A 17,606-nucleotide genomic window follows, 5' to 3' on the forward strand; every position below is an offset into this window, starting at 1 on the left:
TAAATATACACACGAACACACACACAGCCTGGATGTACACTCAGCGCTGTGGCATTTGATTAGGCCTGGGTTTAATCCCCAATACTGAAAAAAAAATCAATTTATCAGCAAGTCTAGACTTGGAGAACACGGCAAATGACAGTGAGACCCAGCTTCTGCTGTACGTGTGCCATGTGCTTATGCCTATCTGACCATGGACAACCCACCTATGCTTGGCTCAGACTCCTCTCCCAGTGACCCTAAGAACAGTGCCTTGCTCTCGGAAGGGTTTGGGCTGTTAGCAAGGGCCCTGTGTGCAAAGGACAGCCGCCTGGGCAAGCTGGACAGAGCCCAGGCTTGTCTGGCTCACAGCCGGGGCCCACGCTGGAAGGAAGAACCCCGAAGGAGAAAGAGAGGGGCTTGTGTGTCCCGAGGCTGCTCTAGAACGCTACAGGGGTGTGCTACTTCAGCATCTGAACAGGCCAGCGATTTAGCTGGGCGCTGCGCCTTGGAACCCAAAAAAGGAGGGTGGTGCCAGACCTCACTCACCCTAAGGAAGCCCATCGGAAAGCTCCCCAGTTATGTAAATGCCTCCCTTAAGATGTGTTCTCTCCCATACTTCCCCGGGGCCTCCGATGTGCTGGCGGAAAGCCTGACCTTCCCCACTAGTCCACTGGGGGGCACCGTGTGCCAGGCCATAATCTGCAAAATGCTGCGTTCGCTTCGGAGGCAGAGATTCTCTGCGCGGCAGAGACCGGTTTGCTACCGCTTGCCGCAGTGGGGAGCCCTGCCAGGCTTTCCGATCAGATGATGAGGACCCATCACCCTGTCTGAGCCACAGAGTCCAGCCGCACGATCCCGCTGCATCAAGACCTTTCAGGAAGTCCTCAGGGCAGCCTCATGGAGGGCCTGGTTTGGAAGGCGTGGAGTAGGTTACGACGGGGGCAGAGCGGCTAGAGTTAATGACTTTTTCCTTCCTCTCGATGACATTTTACTGAGTGCTGTTTGCATATGTTACTATTCATCCGTTTAAAGCGTACAGTTCGGTGGGGTTTGCTGTACCTATGTGTGGTTATGTAACCACCGCCCCAGACAATTTCAGAACATTTAGCACCCCTCAGAAAACCCTCTGAGCCTGTGATCCCCACTTCCCAAAGCCCTACGGAGTCACCAAGTCTGGGGGTTCATATAAATAAAGCCCTGGGTTTTGTGCCTCCCCTACACGGCTCTCGTCGTCACCCCACACCTAGTTCAGTGTTGTTAGTGGAGAATGCTATCTCACTGTGAGCATCCATGTTCTGCTTTTGGGGTTATCGTTTGGTAGGGTTCCGGTTTTTCTGTGTTGTGACGGATGAAGAATGATGCCGCTATGATGATTCTCTCTGAAGGAAGCATTTTGTTTATTATTATACATGGGTGCGGGGGCCAGAGAACCCCACAGAGCTGTTCTTCCCTTCTCCAGTTATTGAACTCAGGTCTCCGGACCTGTGCAGCAAGTCTTGTTACCCACCGAATGACCTCAGCAGCCTAGGACAGGATTTATTGATTTAGTGTGTGTAAACCAAAGGTTTCCAGTGTCTTTCCCTGACCGCCTTCACTCTTTTGAGACAGAGTCTCTCAGCGAACCTCCAGCTCAGGGCCGCTGCTCCACTAACTGGCAAGAGCTTTGGAGACCCCGCCTCTCTCTGCACCGGCAGAACTGGGGTTACAGAAATGTGTCACCATGCCCTGCTCTTCATGTGGGCTCCGGGGACCAGAACCCAGGTCCCCATGCTTGCGAGGCAGGCACTTTGCTGACAGTGACCTCCCTGGGCCAACAAGATCGATTTTTGAAGTGTTCTTCTAAATGACTGGTTTTTAGCCAAGGCTGATATTATTTTTCCCTCCTACTGACATTTGGCAATGTGGGGGGACATTTTGGTTGTTACATCTGGAGGACAGACTCAGGTAGAGTCTGGGACCTGCTAAATATTACCAAGTGCCTGAGGAAGTCACCCCACGTGTCCTGTACCCCAACTGTCCTGTGAACACAGCTGACATGGCAGGAGGAAAGTTTCCACCTTCAGGGACCAGACATGCCACTAGGAGGGTGGAAGTCTCCCTGGGTCTTTATTCTTCCCTGGAACTGATCTACATAATCTCACACACCGCTATCTCGGTGGAGACCTCCAATTGCCGCACACCGTGCCCCCGTGTCTGTGCTCTGTGTGCTGGCACCCAGTTACTGAGCTTCGGGCAAGGGGCTGGAGGTTAAAATACAAAAACACACACAGAGAGACAGCGACACGGGTCATCCTTGAATTCCCCAAGAATGCCCCCTTTCTTATGTTCAGGGGCAGATTATATAGAGAGAGCCACGCCCCAGCCAAACCCACCAGAAACCACTCTCCTGCCATCAGGAACTCCTGAAGGTCTCGTGCTCAGAGCAGCTGTAGGCACTCAGATCAGGGGATTACAAGACATTCAGGATCTGGGTCTCACTGCTCCCAACATCACACTTCTTGGGCTGGTGGGATAGAGCAGAGAGGTAAAGCATCTCTTGGCAAGCTTGGCAGGATAAGTTCAATCCCCAGGCCTCCATGGTGGAAGGCAAGAACTGATTCATGAAACTTAACCTCTGACACCCCCCCTCCCCAGATAAAAATGACATCTATTTTTGCTTTCAAAAACTTCTCCAAAGGAATCAGACTCACTCGCGTTTCCTCAGAACTGGCAGAGTCTGAGGCTGACCACGTGCGTAGAGCTTTTCAACAAAGGATCTAGGGCTACAGAGCGTTCGGCACAGCCTGTGCAATTGTGAGTGTGGGCGCAACTACCCAGAGACGCAGTCCTGCTCCCAAGTGGCTGACCAGCCGGATTCTTCATGTCTTCTGAACCAGCTCCTTTTTCTGGGTTCTCCGGAGCAACTCCCCTAAGGCAGACGATTGGTCTAGACTGAGAAGACAAAGGATGCTGCCAGGTCCATGGGATGAGGATCTGCCCAAAGCTACCCGTGGGCTGATGGCAGATACAAGCTTTTAGACCATCCCTTCACCCTTCACAGAGGAGGAGCCATCCGTGGAATCGAGAGTACTGAGCATCCGAGTCAGGTGGCCCGGAATGGAAGGTTTGCTATCGCTGGTAGTGTAACACAAACAAAGATATTGAAGGTCTTTATCACTACAACTCTCTTGCCTGAAAATGGGTCTGTGGGTGACAGTAAGTGAGCAAAGCTTGGCTCTGTGGACTCAGGAGGCCAAGGTGACACAGTCTCAACGCCAGGGCCCGTGAGATGGCTCGGCAGATAAACACACCTGCTGCTCAGCCTGATGAGCTGAGTTTGACCCCCAGAACCAATGTGAAAAAGCCAATTACATTGGCATCTGTAGTTCTAGTAATTCTAGAACTCCTCCAGCAAGCTGGGGAGCAGAAATGGGGGCCTGGAAGCCGGTGGACAGAACAGGAGGGACCCAGCCTTGACAAGGTGGAGAGAATTGACTCCTGACATCTGCTCTGAGTTCTACATGGCCACCCCGTGACATTTGAACGCCTCCTCTGACTCAGTAAGAATAAATAAAAATTGTTTAAAGATTAAGGTGAAACTACATAGAAAGTTCAAGGCTATCTGAGTATCTTAGGGGAGATCTTCCTCAAAAACACCAAAAATCACGAGCTGGAGAGTTGGCTCCCTTGCAGAGGATCTGGGGTTAGATCTGAGCACCCATCGGGTAGCTCACAGCTGCCTGGAACTCCAGTTCCAGGAACTCACAGACTCTCTTCTGGCCTCTGTGGCACAGACGGTGCACACACGTGGAATCTGGCAAAATATAAAATAGGGTGTCAGATCCCCTAGAACTGGAGTTACAGAGAGTTGTGAGCTGCCGTGTGAGTGCTGGGAATCAAACCCAGGTCCTCTACAAGAGCAGCCAGAGCTCTTCTGCTGAGCCATCTTTCCCGATTTCCGAATGTGGTCCTTGAAGCGTGCCAGGCCACTTGTGACATTTTCCTGCTTGCTCCCTTGTAAATTCTGTGGTCGGGAGGTGGCGAGGGACTGGTAATGGTGGCACGAAGCCGGCTCTTCCGGTTCGCTCCACGACCCAGTTGGTGGAACGGTGCCACCAAGTCCATGGCGGTTGAGTCTTCCCGGCTCAGTTAAGACAATCCATTGACAGACGACCCTTTGCAGACATACTCAGAGGTTTGGCTCCTAGGTCATTCTAGATCCCATCTATAGGCAATAACTAGCAAACATATTCATAAGTTAACATGAATGAGCATCAACAAGGAAGAACTGAGAAGTCGTTGAAAAACCCTAGGAATGAAGATTTGTATGAACCCAGCTACAGGGAGAGGTAGCTACGCAAGATCAGGGCTTCTCCCGGTAAGAGAGAGCCAGGCCACCTTCGTGTTTTTGACGTCCCTAATACATTAGGGAAAAAGAAGACTTCAAAGGCAAAACAAAACTTCGGTAAGCAGTGCTTTATATATGGTGGCATGCCATGATACACTTTAACTAGATAAAGACAAAAAAATCAAGCAAACAAAAACCACCCAAAATAAACAAAACCCCTGAGCCTAATATAATTGTGCTGCTCATAGTGCGCTTCCAAGATCCCTTTTTTTCTTTCTAATCTTAATCCACAGCATACTGTAGCCAGTGCCAGGGTGATGCGAAGTTCTCAAATGGTCAAAGCACCCCCTGCATCTGAATGCCACCTCCTCCACCCAGCTCCGGAAGTGCGTGTTCTGTCAGTCACAGACACTAGACCCGGGCCCTCAAGTGGCCCCTCGGGGAAGCTGTTTTCCTAGGCAGGCTACCTGGCTCTGCTGTTTTGGGGCAGGACAGGGTGTAGCATGCCTTTCTGGCAACAGTATAGAACGTTCATGCAGCCAGAGCCCGGTTCTTCACTTGTGAGTTCAAGGAGTCCTCTAAAAAAGAATTCGACGCTCTCCCTCCCCGCCCCACAGAGGCAGGCTTTTCTCTTTAAAAGTCTCTAAAATTCTGGCCTCTGGCTTCCAGGGTGACCCTGGCCAGAGAGGCTCTGGCGCTCCTCAGGGTCTCTCTATACCCTGATTGCCTCTCAACCCCAGCCTGGCACCTGGGACAGTGGAGGGGGCGAGGCCGGGGCGGGGCCAGGCTTCGGACCCCGCCCACCCGCAGAGCTCTAGCTGCCAGAGCTCAGGACTCATCCCAGACTCTAGAACAACAGGTCCAGTTCGCCACGCTGTCCCCGGTCATCGCTAGAGCCATGAAGATGCATTTCTACATCCCGGTGTCCCAGCAGCGGCCAGACGCGATGGGGGGCCGCTACGTGGTGGGTCTGGGGCCCGGGACCGACTGGGTAGGGAGCGGTTCGGTGACCCTGTGAACCCCCCTCACCTCTACCTCCACCCCCGCATCATCATCCCTGCCTTGGATAACCCCCGGCCGGTGTCTGTGCTTTCAGCTGTACTCCGTGTACCTGGACGGCTTCCTCTTCTGCAAGGTACGCTATAGCCAGCTGCACCGTTGGAATGAACAGGTGAGCCTCGTGGGGAAAGTGTGCCTGAGGACTTGGGTTGTGCCACTCTGAAAGACATCGGATTGTGTGTGTAGTGGGGGTGAGTGCCCTGTACCCAGCCCACTAATTTGTGAACTACGGGCACTCTTTAAAACCCAGAGCATCAAGGCGGTGGTGGTGCATGCCTTTAATCCCAGCAGAGGCAGAATCAGACAGATCTCTGTGAGTTCAAAGCCAGTCTGGTCTATAGAGTGAGTTCCAGGACAGGCTCCAAAGTTTTGAAACAGAGAAACCCTGTCTCCAAAAATGAAAAACCAACCAAGCAAGCAAACGAACAAACATCCCAAAGCAATCTCCTATACCAACATCTCCAACACCAGCTTATACCAGAAACAGGATCCTACCGGCCGGCTGCAAAAGTCACCCCTTCCTCTGGCTCACTGTGCTCACAGCCCCCAAGCCTCCCAGAGTGGGGTCAATCGGGACAAGAGGGATTGTGAAGGGTGTCCTTTGTGCAGTCTCTATTTCCAGTGTTGGCTCATCAGGATCACCCCTCTCCAAGCCCCTCTGCTAGCAAACCCGACTCAACAGCTAAGGAGTCACACTCAAAGCAGATTGAATTGTGGACCCTAAGCAGACAGAAACACAGGACTCAAAAGCATCTCACACAATCCAAGGGGACTTCTGGGAGGAGGGAGGCAGGGGCTTGAGAAGGGACTGGCTCCAGATGGTCCAGGAGCAGTCTTTGAAGCAGAGGATGTAACAGTGGCAGACAGGAGCAGGAGGTGAATGAGGAGAGGAAGGTAAAAGCCAGGAGAGGTGGTACATACCTATAAGACCAGCCCATGGGAGACGGAGGCAGGGGGATAGAGAATTCCAGACCAGCCTGGGCAACACAGTCAGGCTTGTCTCAGCCCCAAAAGGAAGGAGGGTGGGCGGGTAGAAAAATTAGATTAGATTAGCTCAAAATGAGGAAGGAGCCAGGTAGACTGGCCTGTGGGAGGGAGGAGCACTCTAACCGTGGGAGGGAGGAGCACCCTAACTGTGGGACGGAGGATCACCCTAGCCATGGCAGGGAGGAGCACCCTATCCGTGGGAGGGAGGAGCACCTTAACTGTGGCAGAGAGGAGCAACTTAACCATGGGAGGGAGGATCACCCTAGCCATGGCAGGGAGGAGTGCCTTAACTGTGTTGGGGAGGAGCACCCTAACTCACTGTTTGAGAGGTTCTCCGATTCCCCCTCCTGCTGACGATCCCTGTGCAACCCTGGGCCCTGTAAGCTGGCATTGCCTTCACAGACTTCTCTAAAGCAGGGAAACTAGCACAGGCTAGCGAGAGGACAGAGGCACCCATCAGCCTGGTGGTTATTTCTCTAAGGGCACAGAGAGCTGGCCAGGGCATTCACACAGCAGACACTAACAAGGCTCAGCAGCAGAGGGGAGGCTGCCGGCCACTGAGGGACAGAGGTGCAGCTGACCACACAGCTGACGTCAGAGAACACGATTCACATCTCACCTCAGAGACACGCCCTTCTCTTTCCTGGACTAGCCCTCCACATGCTCCGGCTGACAAGAGCTCATGGCCACATCACCTGGACAGGTAACCCTTCTGAGACAGGATCTCACTATGTAGCTCTGGCTGTCCTGGAACTCACTGTGTAGACCAGGATGAGGGACCCGTCTGCCTCCTGAGTGCTGGGATTAAAGGTGTGCATCACTATGCCTAGCTAAATTCAATTCTTACAGCCAAAACCATGTTGCACGAGTTCTAAACTTGATTTAACATAATACACATAATCAAAGCTTCACACAGAGCTCTTACAGAAAGGAATCTCTACTCTCTACACACATGTACAAGGTCTTTCCTTCCTCATGGTGCTCTGTATTTGGTCATATTAAGAATTAGGGCCAGCAAGATGGCTCAGTGGCACCTGCTGCAAAGCCTGCTGACCTGAGTTCAAATCCAAGGACTCCCGTGGTGCAAGAAGGCCACCAGCTCCTGCCTGTTGTCCTTGACCTCACACAGGTGCTCCTCCCCCACAATGGAATAAATGACATCAAAAAATTATAAAAGATTTTGGAGCCATTTACCATCCATTAAAAAAAAAGTAAAAATAAAAACTAAGAGAGAAGGATCCGGGAAAATCCTTCAACTTTTTGATGCCAGTCATGGAGAACACACACACACACACATAATACACATGCGCGTGCACTCACACACACACACACACACACACACACACACACACAGACATGCACGCATGCGCCCGCACACACACAAATGTACATTCAAATTCACACACCAGGCTGAGGATATGGTTCAACTGGCAGAGTGCTTGCCTAGTACCTTTGAAGCCCTGAGTTTGATCCCTAGTATTTTGTAAACCAGGCACGCTAGCACACGCCTGTGATCCTGTGCTTGGGAATCAGAGGTAGGAGGATCAGAACTTCAAGATCATTTCAGCTACATACTGAGTTCAAGACCAGTCCAGGAAACAAAACAAACAACAACAACAACAACAAAGCAAAAAGAACAACTCAAACAGAAATGCTTGGCCTAATCACATCAGGAGAGCTGAGCTTCCCCTTCTGACGTCTTTCATGGGGGTTTTGGTGGAGACTGAGCTGAACTCTAGAAGTCTTGCTATGCTAGTGGCTGCAGCAGCCAAACTCCGCTGAACCCAGGCAGGAGCTCTGTGTTGGTAACCAGAGAACTGGACCAGAGAGACGATGGTTGACTTTTGGCAGAATTTACTCAGCTCCCTATTGGCTGGAGGAGCGGAAGGACCTCCCGCAACACTGTATTTCTGGTCCCCCCCCCCCCCCCCCCCCGGACTACGGACTACATTCAGCCTGAAAGGCCAGAGATTTCTTGAGGAACCAGTTCTTGCTGTAAAACCTGCTAGGAGGAATTCTGCTCTGTGTCAGGCTGCAGATTCTCAGTCCTGTTGACTTTTCCCACTTCATGACCTAAGGGCGGAGCTCCCCTAGATTCAGTGCAGGTGATTCACGCAGTCCTGTTGTCTCAAGGCTGCTGTGACTGCAGTCAGCGAGGGAATGTCTGTGGCATTTATGAACACATATCAATGAAGACAGTTCTCCTTTTGCCATCACTTAGTCAGCCGTCATCTAGCCTAGAAATGCTTGCGTGCAGAGAAGACAGATTTCTGTTTCCATTAAATGGAGTGAGAGAGATGGAGATCAGAACGTCCTGGCTGGTGGAACAGCCTGGATGCTGCTGCCGCCGCTGGACCCTTTGACTCTTGGGCACAGCAGGAACATATCCTTGGGTTTAAAGGAAACATAATCCTGCACAATGTTTGATACCAGGACGGATAAGAGTTGGGTCTGCAGGGGTCAGGCAGGCACGAGGCAACGCAGCATGGCGGGAGCCCTTGTGCTGGCTCTGAAAAATGATGGCCTGAGTATGTGACCCTGTCACTGCCCGATCTTCTCACTTTCTGAAGAGAATCCAGAACATGGGGTTTTCCGTTTTTCTTTAAAGTAAGCTCAATTTTTGTAGCAAAAGTTTTAGTTTATAATTTTTATACAGAGTTCCCCTTTGTTAGGCAAGTTTCCTCTATTCTTCAAAATATTTTTAAAGATTTATTTTAAAAATGTCTTCAATGTGTATGAATGTTTTGCCTGCATGTATGTGCATCGTGTGTGCTGTACCGGAGTTCAGATGAGTGTCGGATCCTCTGGAGATGGAGTTACAGACGGCTGTGAGCCACTGTGTGGGTGTGTCCAGGTCCCCCCGACAAACAGCCAGCACTCTGGACACCTCCCCAGCTGGCGCCCTCTGTCTAACACACACAGCTGTTGCAATGACTCACTCAGCAGGGATACACTGTTACAACTGCACCCACAACTCATTCAGACGTGATTAGCTCTGATCTAACGTACAGCTTCTGTTCGGGACCCAGCATCCCATTTCATGGCTGGGTCTCCTTTCGGCTCTCTGACTGTGACAGTTCTCTCGGGCTCTCCATGTTGTTAATGACCCCCGACGGCTTCGAGGGAACTGGTCGGCTCTTCTGTGGACGTGCCTCTGTTTGGGATCTTTGTTTTCACATGGAGAAGAGTGAGCTGCAGTTTTCTGGCTGTGTTGTCTCGTGTGTCCGCCACGAGCGCGGCCTCTCTCTCACTGTGGATGGTGCCCGAGAGCCTCTCTCTCTCTCTCTCTCTCCCTCACTGTTGATGGTGCCCGACAGCCCCCCCCCTCACTGTGGATGGTGCCCGACAGCCTCTCTCTCTCTCTCTCTCTCCCTCACTGTTGATGGTGCCTGACAGCCCCCCCCCCACTGTGGATGGTGCCCGACGTCTCTTGGCTGAGGAAGCGTCCCTTTGGCTTTCCCACAGCAAAGCGGTGCCCCCACCCCAATTCTGAGCAGCACTATGGTACCCTGCATCATCGTGTACAACCCACCCTTAAGGAATGGAGATTCATGTTCCCCGTTCACATAAATTACCTGGCATTCTACCCAAGAGACTGGCCTGTCCTCTCCTGTTCATTCAGTAATTTAGTTGGAGCACCGTGTGATGGGGGAGTGTCATATATCAATCTGTTGATTTCATTGGTTAAGCAATAAAGAAACTGCTTGGCTGGCCCTCATAGGTTGAAACATAGGTGGGTGGAGTAAACAGAACAGAATGCTGGTAGAAAGAAGCTGAGTCAGAGAGTAGCCATGATTCTCCCACTCCAGGCAGACGCAGGTTAAGATCATTCCTGGTAAGCCAGCTCATGGGCTACACAGATTATAAGAAATGGGCTAGTCCAGGTGCAAGAGTTAGCCGAGAAAAGGTTAGATATAACGGGCCAAGCAGTGTTTAAAAGAATACAGTTTCAGTGTAATTATTTTGGGTAGAGCTAGCCATGTGGGCGGCCGGGGCTGGGGACACAGCCCCGCCGCTCCTATTACTACAACCGTGGGTGATGGGTATTTATTGATCAGGTTGTCTGAGCTCTGGGCACAGGAGTGCTTCCGTAGCTCCTGTGTCTCCTCTACACTTGGCCATTGGGCACTTCCACCCTTGCTGGTGCTCCAAGCTGCTCCAGGCTCTGTCTTAGAAGGAGTCATTCTTCACGGATTTGTGGTGGCTTTCGTTGAGGGATAGCGTTAGACACTAAGATGTGCTCAGGGCTCCTATTGTCACTTTCAGGCCTTCCCATGCAGAGCTGGGAGGTAGACACCCTGCAGAGTCACCCAGGCTTGCCTCAGGGATGTCTAGGGACACCCATTTGTATCAGTAACTTTTTTTTACCTCACAGAAACAACTTCAGCGAGGAGAGGTTCGTGTTGGCTCAGTTTCTAAGGGCACAATCCATTGTGGTGGGGCAGCGCTCATGACGAGAGGCTCGTTACACGAGCGGCCACAGACCCGAGCCACACGTGTGTCTAGCCTTCAGAGCCCGTTCCCGGTGACCTCTTGCTGCTGGCTAGACCCTGGACCCCGAATGTTCTATAACCTCACAAAGACTATCACCCGCTGGGGATCGAGTCGTCAGGCACAAGCTCCAACGGGGGACGTTTCCCACCGGCCATGGTGCTAATCACACTGATCAGGAGCTCATCGTTTAGAGCATGTGCAGGTCGTGCTCTTAGCGAAGAACTCGCTACAGCAGTGAGAAATCGGACGCCTGCCACTCACTCACTTCATGGTTGAGTCTCACAGTAGTGTGAGAATTAACTCACACGACTCGGGAAACCACTTCAGCTACAGGACAGCACTTCTGCCCAGCTGACTACATGCAGTCCTCATGTGGACTTCTCTTTCCTGTAGTTTCTTAGGTCGTCGCTCCCCCTCCTCCTCTCAGTGAGGTGTGCAGAATGTTTGCAACGCAGTTCACGTCTTCTGTCACGAGCTGCATTCCATCCCGAGAGTCTCCCCGCTGCCTAAACGGTTTTGAAAATATTTGCAGATGTCAGGCTCACATTGTAAGTGTTCAGCGTGCCTGGCCACGTGCAGAGCACATGCCCCGTGAGTACGCTCTCTTGCGCAGGTCTAGAGGCCCATGTGCTCAAAGCTCCTCAGACCCTCCTGTCCCACAGCCCCAGGGACAGGTGGTCTTGTTACTGCCTTTTCCCAGATGGTCATAGGATTGAAACCATACAGTAACTTTTCCAGACTAGCTCTTTCACTGGTAACACGCGTTGAAGGTTCACCTGATCTTTCTGTGGCTAGACAGTTCATTTCTTTTCAGGGATGAAAGCTTTCTATGGTAGGAATAGATCACTGCTCACCCTCCATAGTATTGAAGGGCATCTCTAAGGCATTGCAGATAAAGCTGCCACAAACATTTGCAAGCAGTTTTTTAATTTATTTATTTATTAAAGATTTCTGTCTCTTCCCCACCCCCGCCTCCATTTCCCTCCCCTTCCCCCAATCAAGTCCCCCTCCCTCGTCAGCCCAAAGAGCAATCAGGGTTCCCTGCCCTGTGGGGAGTCCAAGGACCACCCACCTCCATCCAGGTCTATTAAGGTGAACATCCGAACTGCCTAGGCTCCCACAAAGCCAGTACGTGCAGTAGGATCAAAAACCCATTGCCATTGTTCTTGAGTTCTCAGTAGTCCTCATTGTCTGCTATGTTCAGCAAGTCTGGTTTTATCCCAGGCTTTTTCAGACCCAGGCCATCTGGTCTTGGTGAGTTCCCGATAGAACATCCCCATTGTCTCAGTGTGTGGGTGCACCCCTCGCGGTCCTGAGTTCCTTGCTCGTGCTCTCTCTCCTTCTGCTCCTGATTTGGACCTTAAGATTTCTGTCCGGTGCTCCAATGTGGGTCTCTGTCTCTGTCTCCTTTCATCACCTGATGAAGGTTAATATTCAGGAGGATGCCTATATGTTTTTCTTTGGGTTCTCCTTCTTATTTAGCTTCTCTAGGATCACGAATTATAGGTTCAATGTCCTTTATTTATGGCTAGAAACCAAATATGAGTGAGTACATCCCATGTTCCTCTTTTTGGGTCTGGCTTACCTCACTCAGGATAGTGTTTTCTATTTCCATCCATTTGCATGCAAAATTCAAGAAGTCCTTGTTTTTTACTGCTGAGTAGTACTCTAATATTTATATATTCCATACTTTCTTTATCCATTCTTCCATTGAAGGGCATCTAGGTTGTTTCCAGGTTCTGGCTATTACAAACAATGCCGCTATGAACATAGTAGAGCATATACTTTTGTTGTATGATAAGGCGTGTCTTGGGTATATTCCCAAGAGTGGTATTGCTGGGTCCAGGGGTAGGTTGATCCTGAATTTCCTGAGAAACCGCCACACTGCTTTCCAAAGTGGTTGCACAAGTTTGCATTCCCACCAGTAATGGATGAGTGTACCCCTTTCTCCACAACCTCTCCAGCAAAGGCTATCATTGGTGTTTTTTATTTTAGCCATTCTGACAGGTGTAAGATGGTATCTTAAAGTTGACTTGATTTGCATTTCCCTGATCGCTAAGGAAGTTGAGCATGACCTTAAGTGTCTTTTGGCCATTTGAACTTCTTCTGTTGAGAGTTCTCTGTTCAGCTCAGTGCCCCGTTTTATAATTGGGTTGATTAGCCTTTTACGGTCTAGTTTCTTGAGTTTTATATATTTTGGAGATCAGACCTTTGTCAGTTGCGGGTTGCAAGCAGTCTATAAACATTTATTGTTATTTGTGTTGTGTGTGTGTGAGAGAGGTGTGTGTGTGTGAGAGAGAGAGGTGTGTGTATGTGTGTGAGATAGAGATGTGTGTGTGTGTGTGAGAGAGAGGTGTGTGTGTGTGTGTGTGTGAGAGAGAGAGGTGTGTGTGTGTGTGTGTGTGTGAGAGAGGTGTGTGTATGTGTGTGAGATAGAGATGTGTGTGTGTGAGAGAGATGTGTGTGTATGTGTGTCCGTGTGATGTGTGTGCAGCTGCTGTTGGAGGTTAGAAGAGTATTCAGAGCCCTTGCTGCTGGAGTTACAGGCAGTTGTGAGCTGCCTGATGCGGTGCTGGGCACTGAACGCTGGTCCTAAGGAAGAACAGCAGCTGAGCCATCTCCCCAGCCCCACGTGCAGACTCCGTGAGCACAGAGTCTTGAGATCAGTTCAGTAAGCTGTTCCGATTCACGACTGCTGGGGTCTACAGTGAGACTATGCTTAACACTGTAGGAAATTACCAAGCTCTCTACCGAAGCAGCTATGATAGTTTGTAGTCTCTGCAGGATATGTTTTAAAATTTAAATCACAAAAGTAAATGCTGGCATTGAATGTGGTTCTCTAAGAACTGAGCAACACCACACAATAAACAGCAGGAAGCCATAATTTGTTCATAGCCCGACAGTTAATAACCTCTCTATATTCAGGCCAGCATTTGGCCGGTAGAAATTTCTATGCCAACAGAGATGCTGTGTATGTGCTCAGCCAATTTGGCAGCAGCTTGACACGACACGTGTTACCGTCCATCAAACAAGTGGAATGTGGCTGGCGTGACCTCGGAACCGATTTTACAAGTTTATCTTATTTAAACGATTCAAGTGTGACTTTCTACACGTGGCTAATTGTATTCATAATGGTGTCATAGTTATAGATCATTAGAACTAGTTTGCCTTTGACTGGGCGGGGGCGGGGAGCTGAGACACCAGAGGATTCTGACTGAGGGAGCGTGATGATTCCACGTACAGTTTTGAAGTGTTACTTGAGAGCTGTGTTAGAAGGAGAGAAGCAGAGAGACCGCCTAGGAGGCTGCTATTACAATCCAGGAAACAAGTATTAGTAGGATTGCACCCGCATAGTGGCGCTGGGGTGGAGAGAAGTGGTCAGCCTCGACATGTGTTCCTAAGCAGCGGCCATGTGAATTGCCAGGTATGCACTGGTAATTACGGCAACGGCAACCAAAGTTAAATGGGAACTAAAGGTCTTGTCTGCCGTCTCCTTTCTCCTGCGACTGGTTCCCCTGTTTAAGCTGAGGGATCCGCCAATAGTCAGGTTCCAGTCTCCCAGGACGCTGCCTGGTTTCCTTCACATTTAAAAATAATAATTATAATTGCATGTACACGTGTGTGCGTGTGTGTCCATGTGAATGTGGGTGCCTGAAGAAGTCAGCGGCATTGTATCCTCTTGGAGCCGGAGTTACAGGCAGTTGTGAGCTGCCTGACATGGGTGCTAGAAGTTAAATCTGAGTCCTCAGTGAGAGCAGCGTGTATTCATAACTGATGGACCGCCTCTCCAGCCCCTAAAAGTTATTTTTATGTATCTTCTGTGAAAGTGACTGCCACCGTAGTTCTGGGTTCTGTACGGTAGGTGGGAGGAAAGGCCTGCCTGGAATCTATTGGCCTTCACGCCAGCCTTCTAGGACCTCTGTAATTGGCACTGTGCCACAGAAACGACACGAAGGACACACATTATGTTTAGGTGGTCCATTCATTAGAGTAAAAAGAGCCAAGAATGGTCACGCACACCTTTTATTTTATTTTATTTTATTTTTGGTTTTTTCGAGACAGGGTTTCTCTGTGGTTTTGGAGCCTGTCCTGGAACTAGCTCTTGTAGACCAGGCTGGTCTCGAACTCACAGAGATCTGCCTGCCTCTGCCTCCCGAGTGCTGGGATTAAAGGCATGCGCCACCACCGCCCGGCTGCACGCACACCTTTAATCTGGCTTGGAAGGCAGACTGAGGAGGAGCTCTGTGAGTCTGAGGTCAGCCTGGTCTACATGGTGAGTTCTAGAACAGTCAGGGCTACATAGTGAGACAAATCAAAAATTAAAAAAAAAAATCTGGCTATAATCTCAGATCATTCTGATAGAGAATGAATTTAAGGAAATATGAGCGATGCTCTGACTGTCTTATAATGAAAATATAGGCCAGCTTCACCAGAGCACGGCTGGAGTTAGCGTCTGTGATGTAGTAGGACATCCGTGGAACGTATACTGAAGGCTGTTCTTCATAAAGGAAATGTCCGTCCTCTTTCCCTCCCCTTGGCCACCAACAGGGACCAGTTTTTCTTTCCTTTTAAATAAAGTGCTTTTAAATAAAGAGCCTCCTCACCCTAGAGCTGGTGTCTCACTTTGACTTGGGACCTTTCAGCTGAGACGAGTATTTGGAAACTCCCTGCCGCCTTTCCCGCCAAAGCACTATCTGGCAATGACGGCCGCCATGGCTGAAGAGAGGAGGGACCAGCTGGAACGCTACCTGCAAAATGGTATGTACGCTGACTCTGCTTCACAGCTGCGTTGCAACGTAAATTCCTCGTCACAAGAGCCACCTGTTTTAAAGGCCTTATTTGTCATTGTTAGCATAGTTATGGAATTGTGCAAACTGTCACCATATTCTAGTTTTAGGATATTACCATCGCCCCCACAGGAGACCTCACGACCATTGGCAGTTGCTTTCCGTTTTAGCCTCCTCCCACTGGGCCCATGAAGCCACCCCTCTAGTTTCTCTCTACACACCTGTGCATTCTGGGTATTTCCTGTGTGCCTGACTTTACAATGGCATTCTTTATATTGAGTATTTGTTCAAGAGGCAGTAGCAGGAGGATCTCTCTGAGTTCGAGGCCAGCCTGGCCAACTAAGTGAGTTCTCCCATTTGCTAGGGTAATAAGGTGGCTACTGAGCGGTGTGGATGACTTGAGCAGAGCGAGGTTCCCGCGGAATAGAGTGAGGGTCCCAGGAACACCATGGTCTTGATGGGCTCATACTGCCCAGACCACCTCAAGGGGGCAGACTCTGTCCATTGTTCTGCGGGGAGAACTCAAGCTTACATCCTGGAAGGTCAACTCACTACTAGGGCAAGATCTCAGAACTCCTGACAGAGCCGTGCCCTGCTCTTGCTGACTGGGCTTGCTTTCCGTGTTTTTCAGTAACTGCAGACCCCCGTGTGATGAGAAGCGACGTCTTCACCGAGTTTTTAACGCTGGTACAGATGGTAAGACCCCTTCCTGAGTGGCGCCATCAGCCTCTGCCGAGCCTGCCCGCTTCCCGAGTGCACAGGCTTTCTGGACTAGGGTGAAGTAGAATCGTTTCCAGGAAGCTGGAGGCTGCTTCCTGTTCCGGTCCTACATGGGAGGTGAAGTGTCACTCACATTGGCTTACGGTTTAAGTAGACGTTTGTTCTGTAGCCTGTGTGCTGGTCCCAGGAAAGGCAGACAAAGAGCTGGAGTTTTAGAGTTTTAGCGCTCAGGGACCCCAGACTGAGATGAGATCAAAGGCTGTAGCCAAGGTCTCGGAGAGCACCATAGTGCAGCCATCGGAACAGCAGGCCCTGCGGCTGCCGGCTGTCTGTCTTCCTAACTTTACTGTCCGTGGAGAACATCCAGCCTGAAAGAGTAGCATAAAGCAGCCCCATTTCTGCGGACCAGGAGCCACACCCACTCCCCGACTAGGCGGAAACTTTTGGTAATCCACAGCTTTCATTCCGTTTGCACATTTGTGCCTGTACCTGGGATCCTGACTGAACAATTTCTTTCTTCAAATATTTAAAGTTCTTGTCACACAAGTCTTCCACTTGTTTGGCTAGAGTTACTCTGGGATCTTTTGTGTTATTTGTGGCTATTGTGAAGGGTGATGTTGCTCTGATTTCTTTTTTTTTCTTTTTTCTTTTGGTTTTTCGAGACAGGGTTTCTCTGTGGCTTTGGAGCCTATCCTGGAACTAGCTCTTGTAGACCAGGCTGGTCTCGATCTCACAGAGATCTGCCTGACTCTGCCTCCCGAGTGCTGGGATTAAAGGCATGCGCCACCACCACCCGGCTCTCTGATTTCTTTCTCGGCCCATTTATCATCTGTGCACAGGAGGGCTACTGATTTTTTTTTGTTGTTGTTGTTGTTAATCTTGTATCCTGCTATATTACTGAAAGTGTAGAAGTTTCTTGGTAGAATTTTTGGAGCCGCTTATGTAAACTATCATATCATCAGCAAATAGTGACAGTTCGACTTCTTTTTTTCCCAATCTGTATCCCCTTGATCTCCTTATGTTGTCTTATTGCTCTAGCTAGGACCTCGAGTACTATATTGAATAGATATGGAGAGAGTGGACAACCTTGTCTTGTTCCTGGTTTCAGTGGGATCACTGTGAGTTTCTTTCCATTTAGTTTGATATTGACTGTTGGCTTGCTGTATATTGCCTTTATTATGTTTAGGTATGTTCCTTGTATCCCCGCTCTCTCCAAAACCTTTATCATTAAGGGATGTTGTATTTTGTAA

At 50.0% G+C, this 17,606-nt stretch overlaps 1 protein-coding gene across 1 annotated transcript in view; it reads left to right on the forward strand.

Annotated features, from left to right (window-relative positions):
• The first annotated feature begins 5,207 nt into the window (after positions 1–5,207).
• Positions 5,208–17,606, forward strand: part of Snx31 (sorting nexin 31) — a 33,499-nt gene continuing 21,100 nt past the window's right edge. Inside the window, exons 1-4 of the mRNA XM_075963630.1 lie at positions 5,208–5,273; positions 5,406–5,480; positions 15,493–15,607; positions 16,268–16,332. Coding sequence (XP_075819745.1) covers positions 5,208–5,273; positions 5,406–5,480; positions 15,493–15,607; positions 16,268–16,332 — 321 coding nt within the window. The remainder of the gene's footprint in view (positions 5,274–5,405; positions 5,481–15,492; positions 15,608–16,267; positions 16,333–17,606) is intronic.

This window comes from Microtus pennsylvanicus, chromosome 2 (genome assembly GCF_037038515.1).
Source record: "Microtus pennsylvanicus isolate mMicPen1 chromosome 2, mMicPen1.hap1, whole genome shotgun sequence".
NCBI lineage: Eukaryota > Metazoa > Chordata > Mammalia > Rodentia > Cricetidae > Microtus > Microtus pennsylvanicus.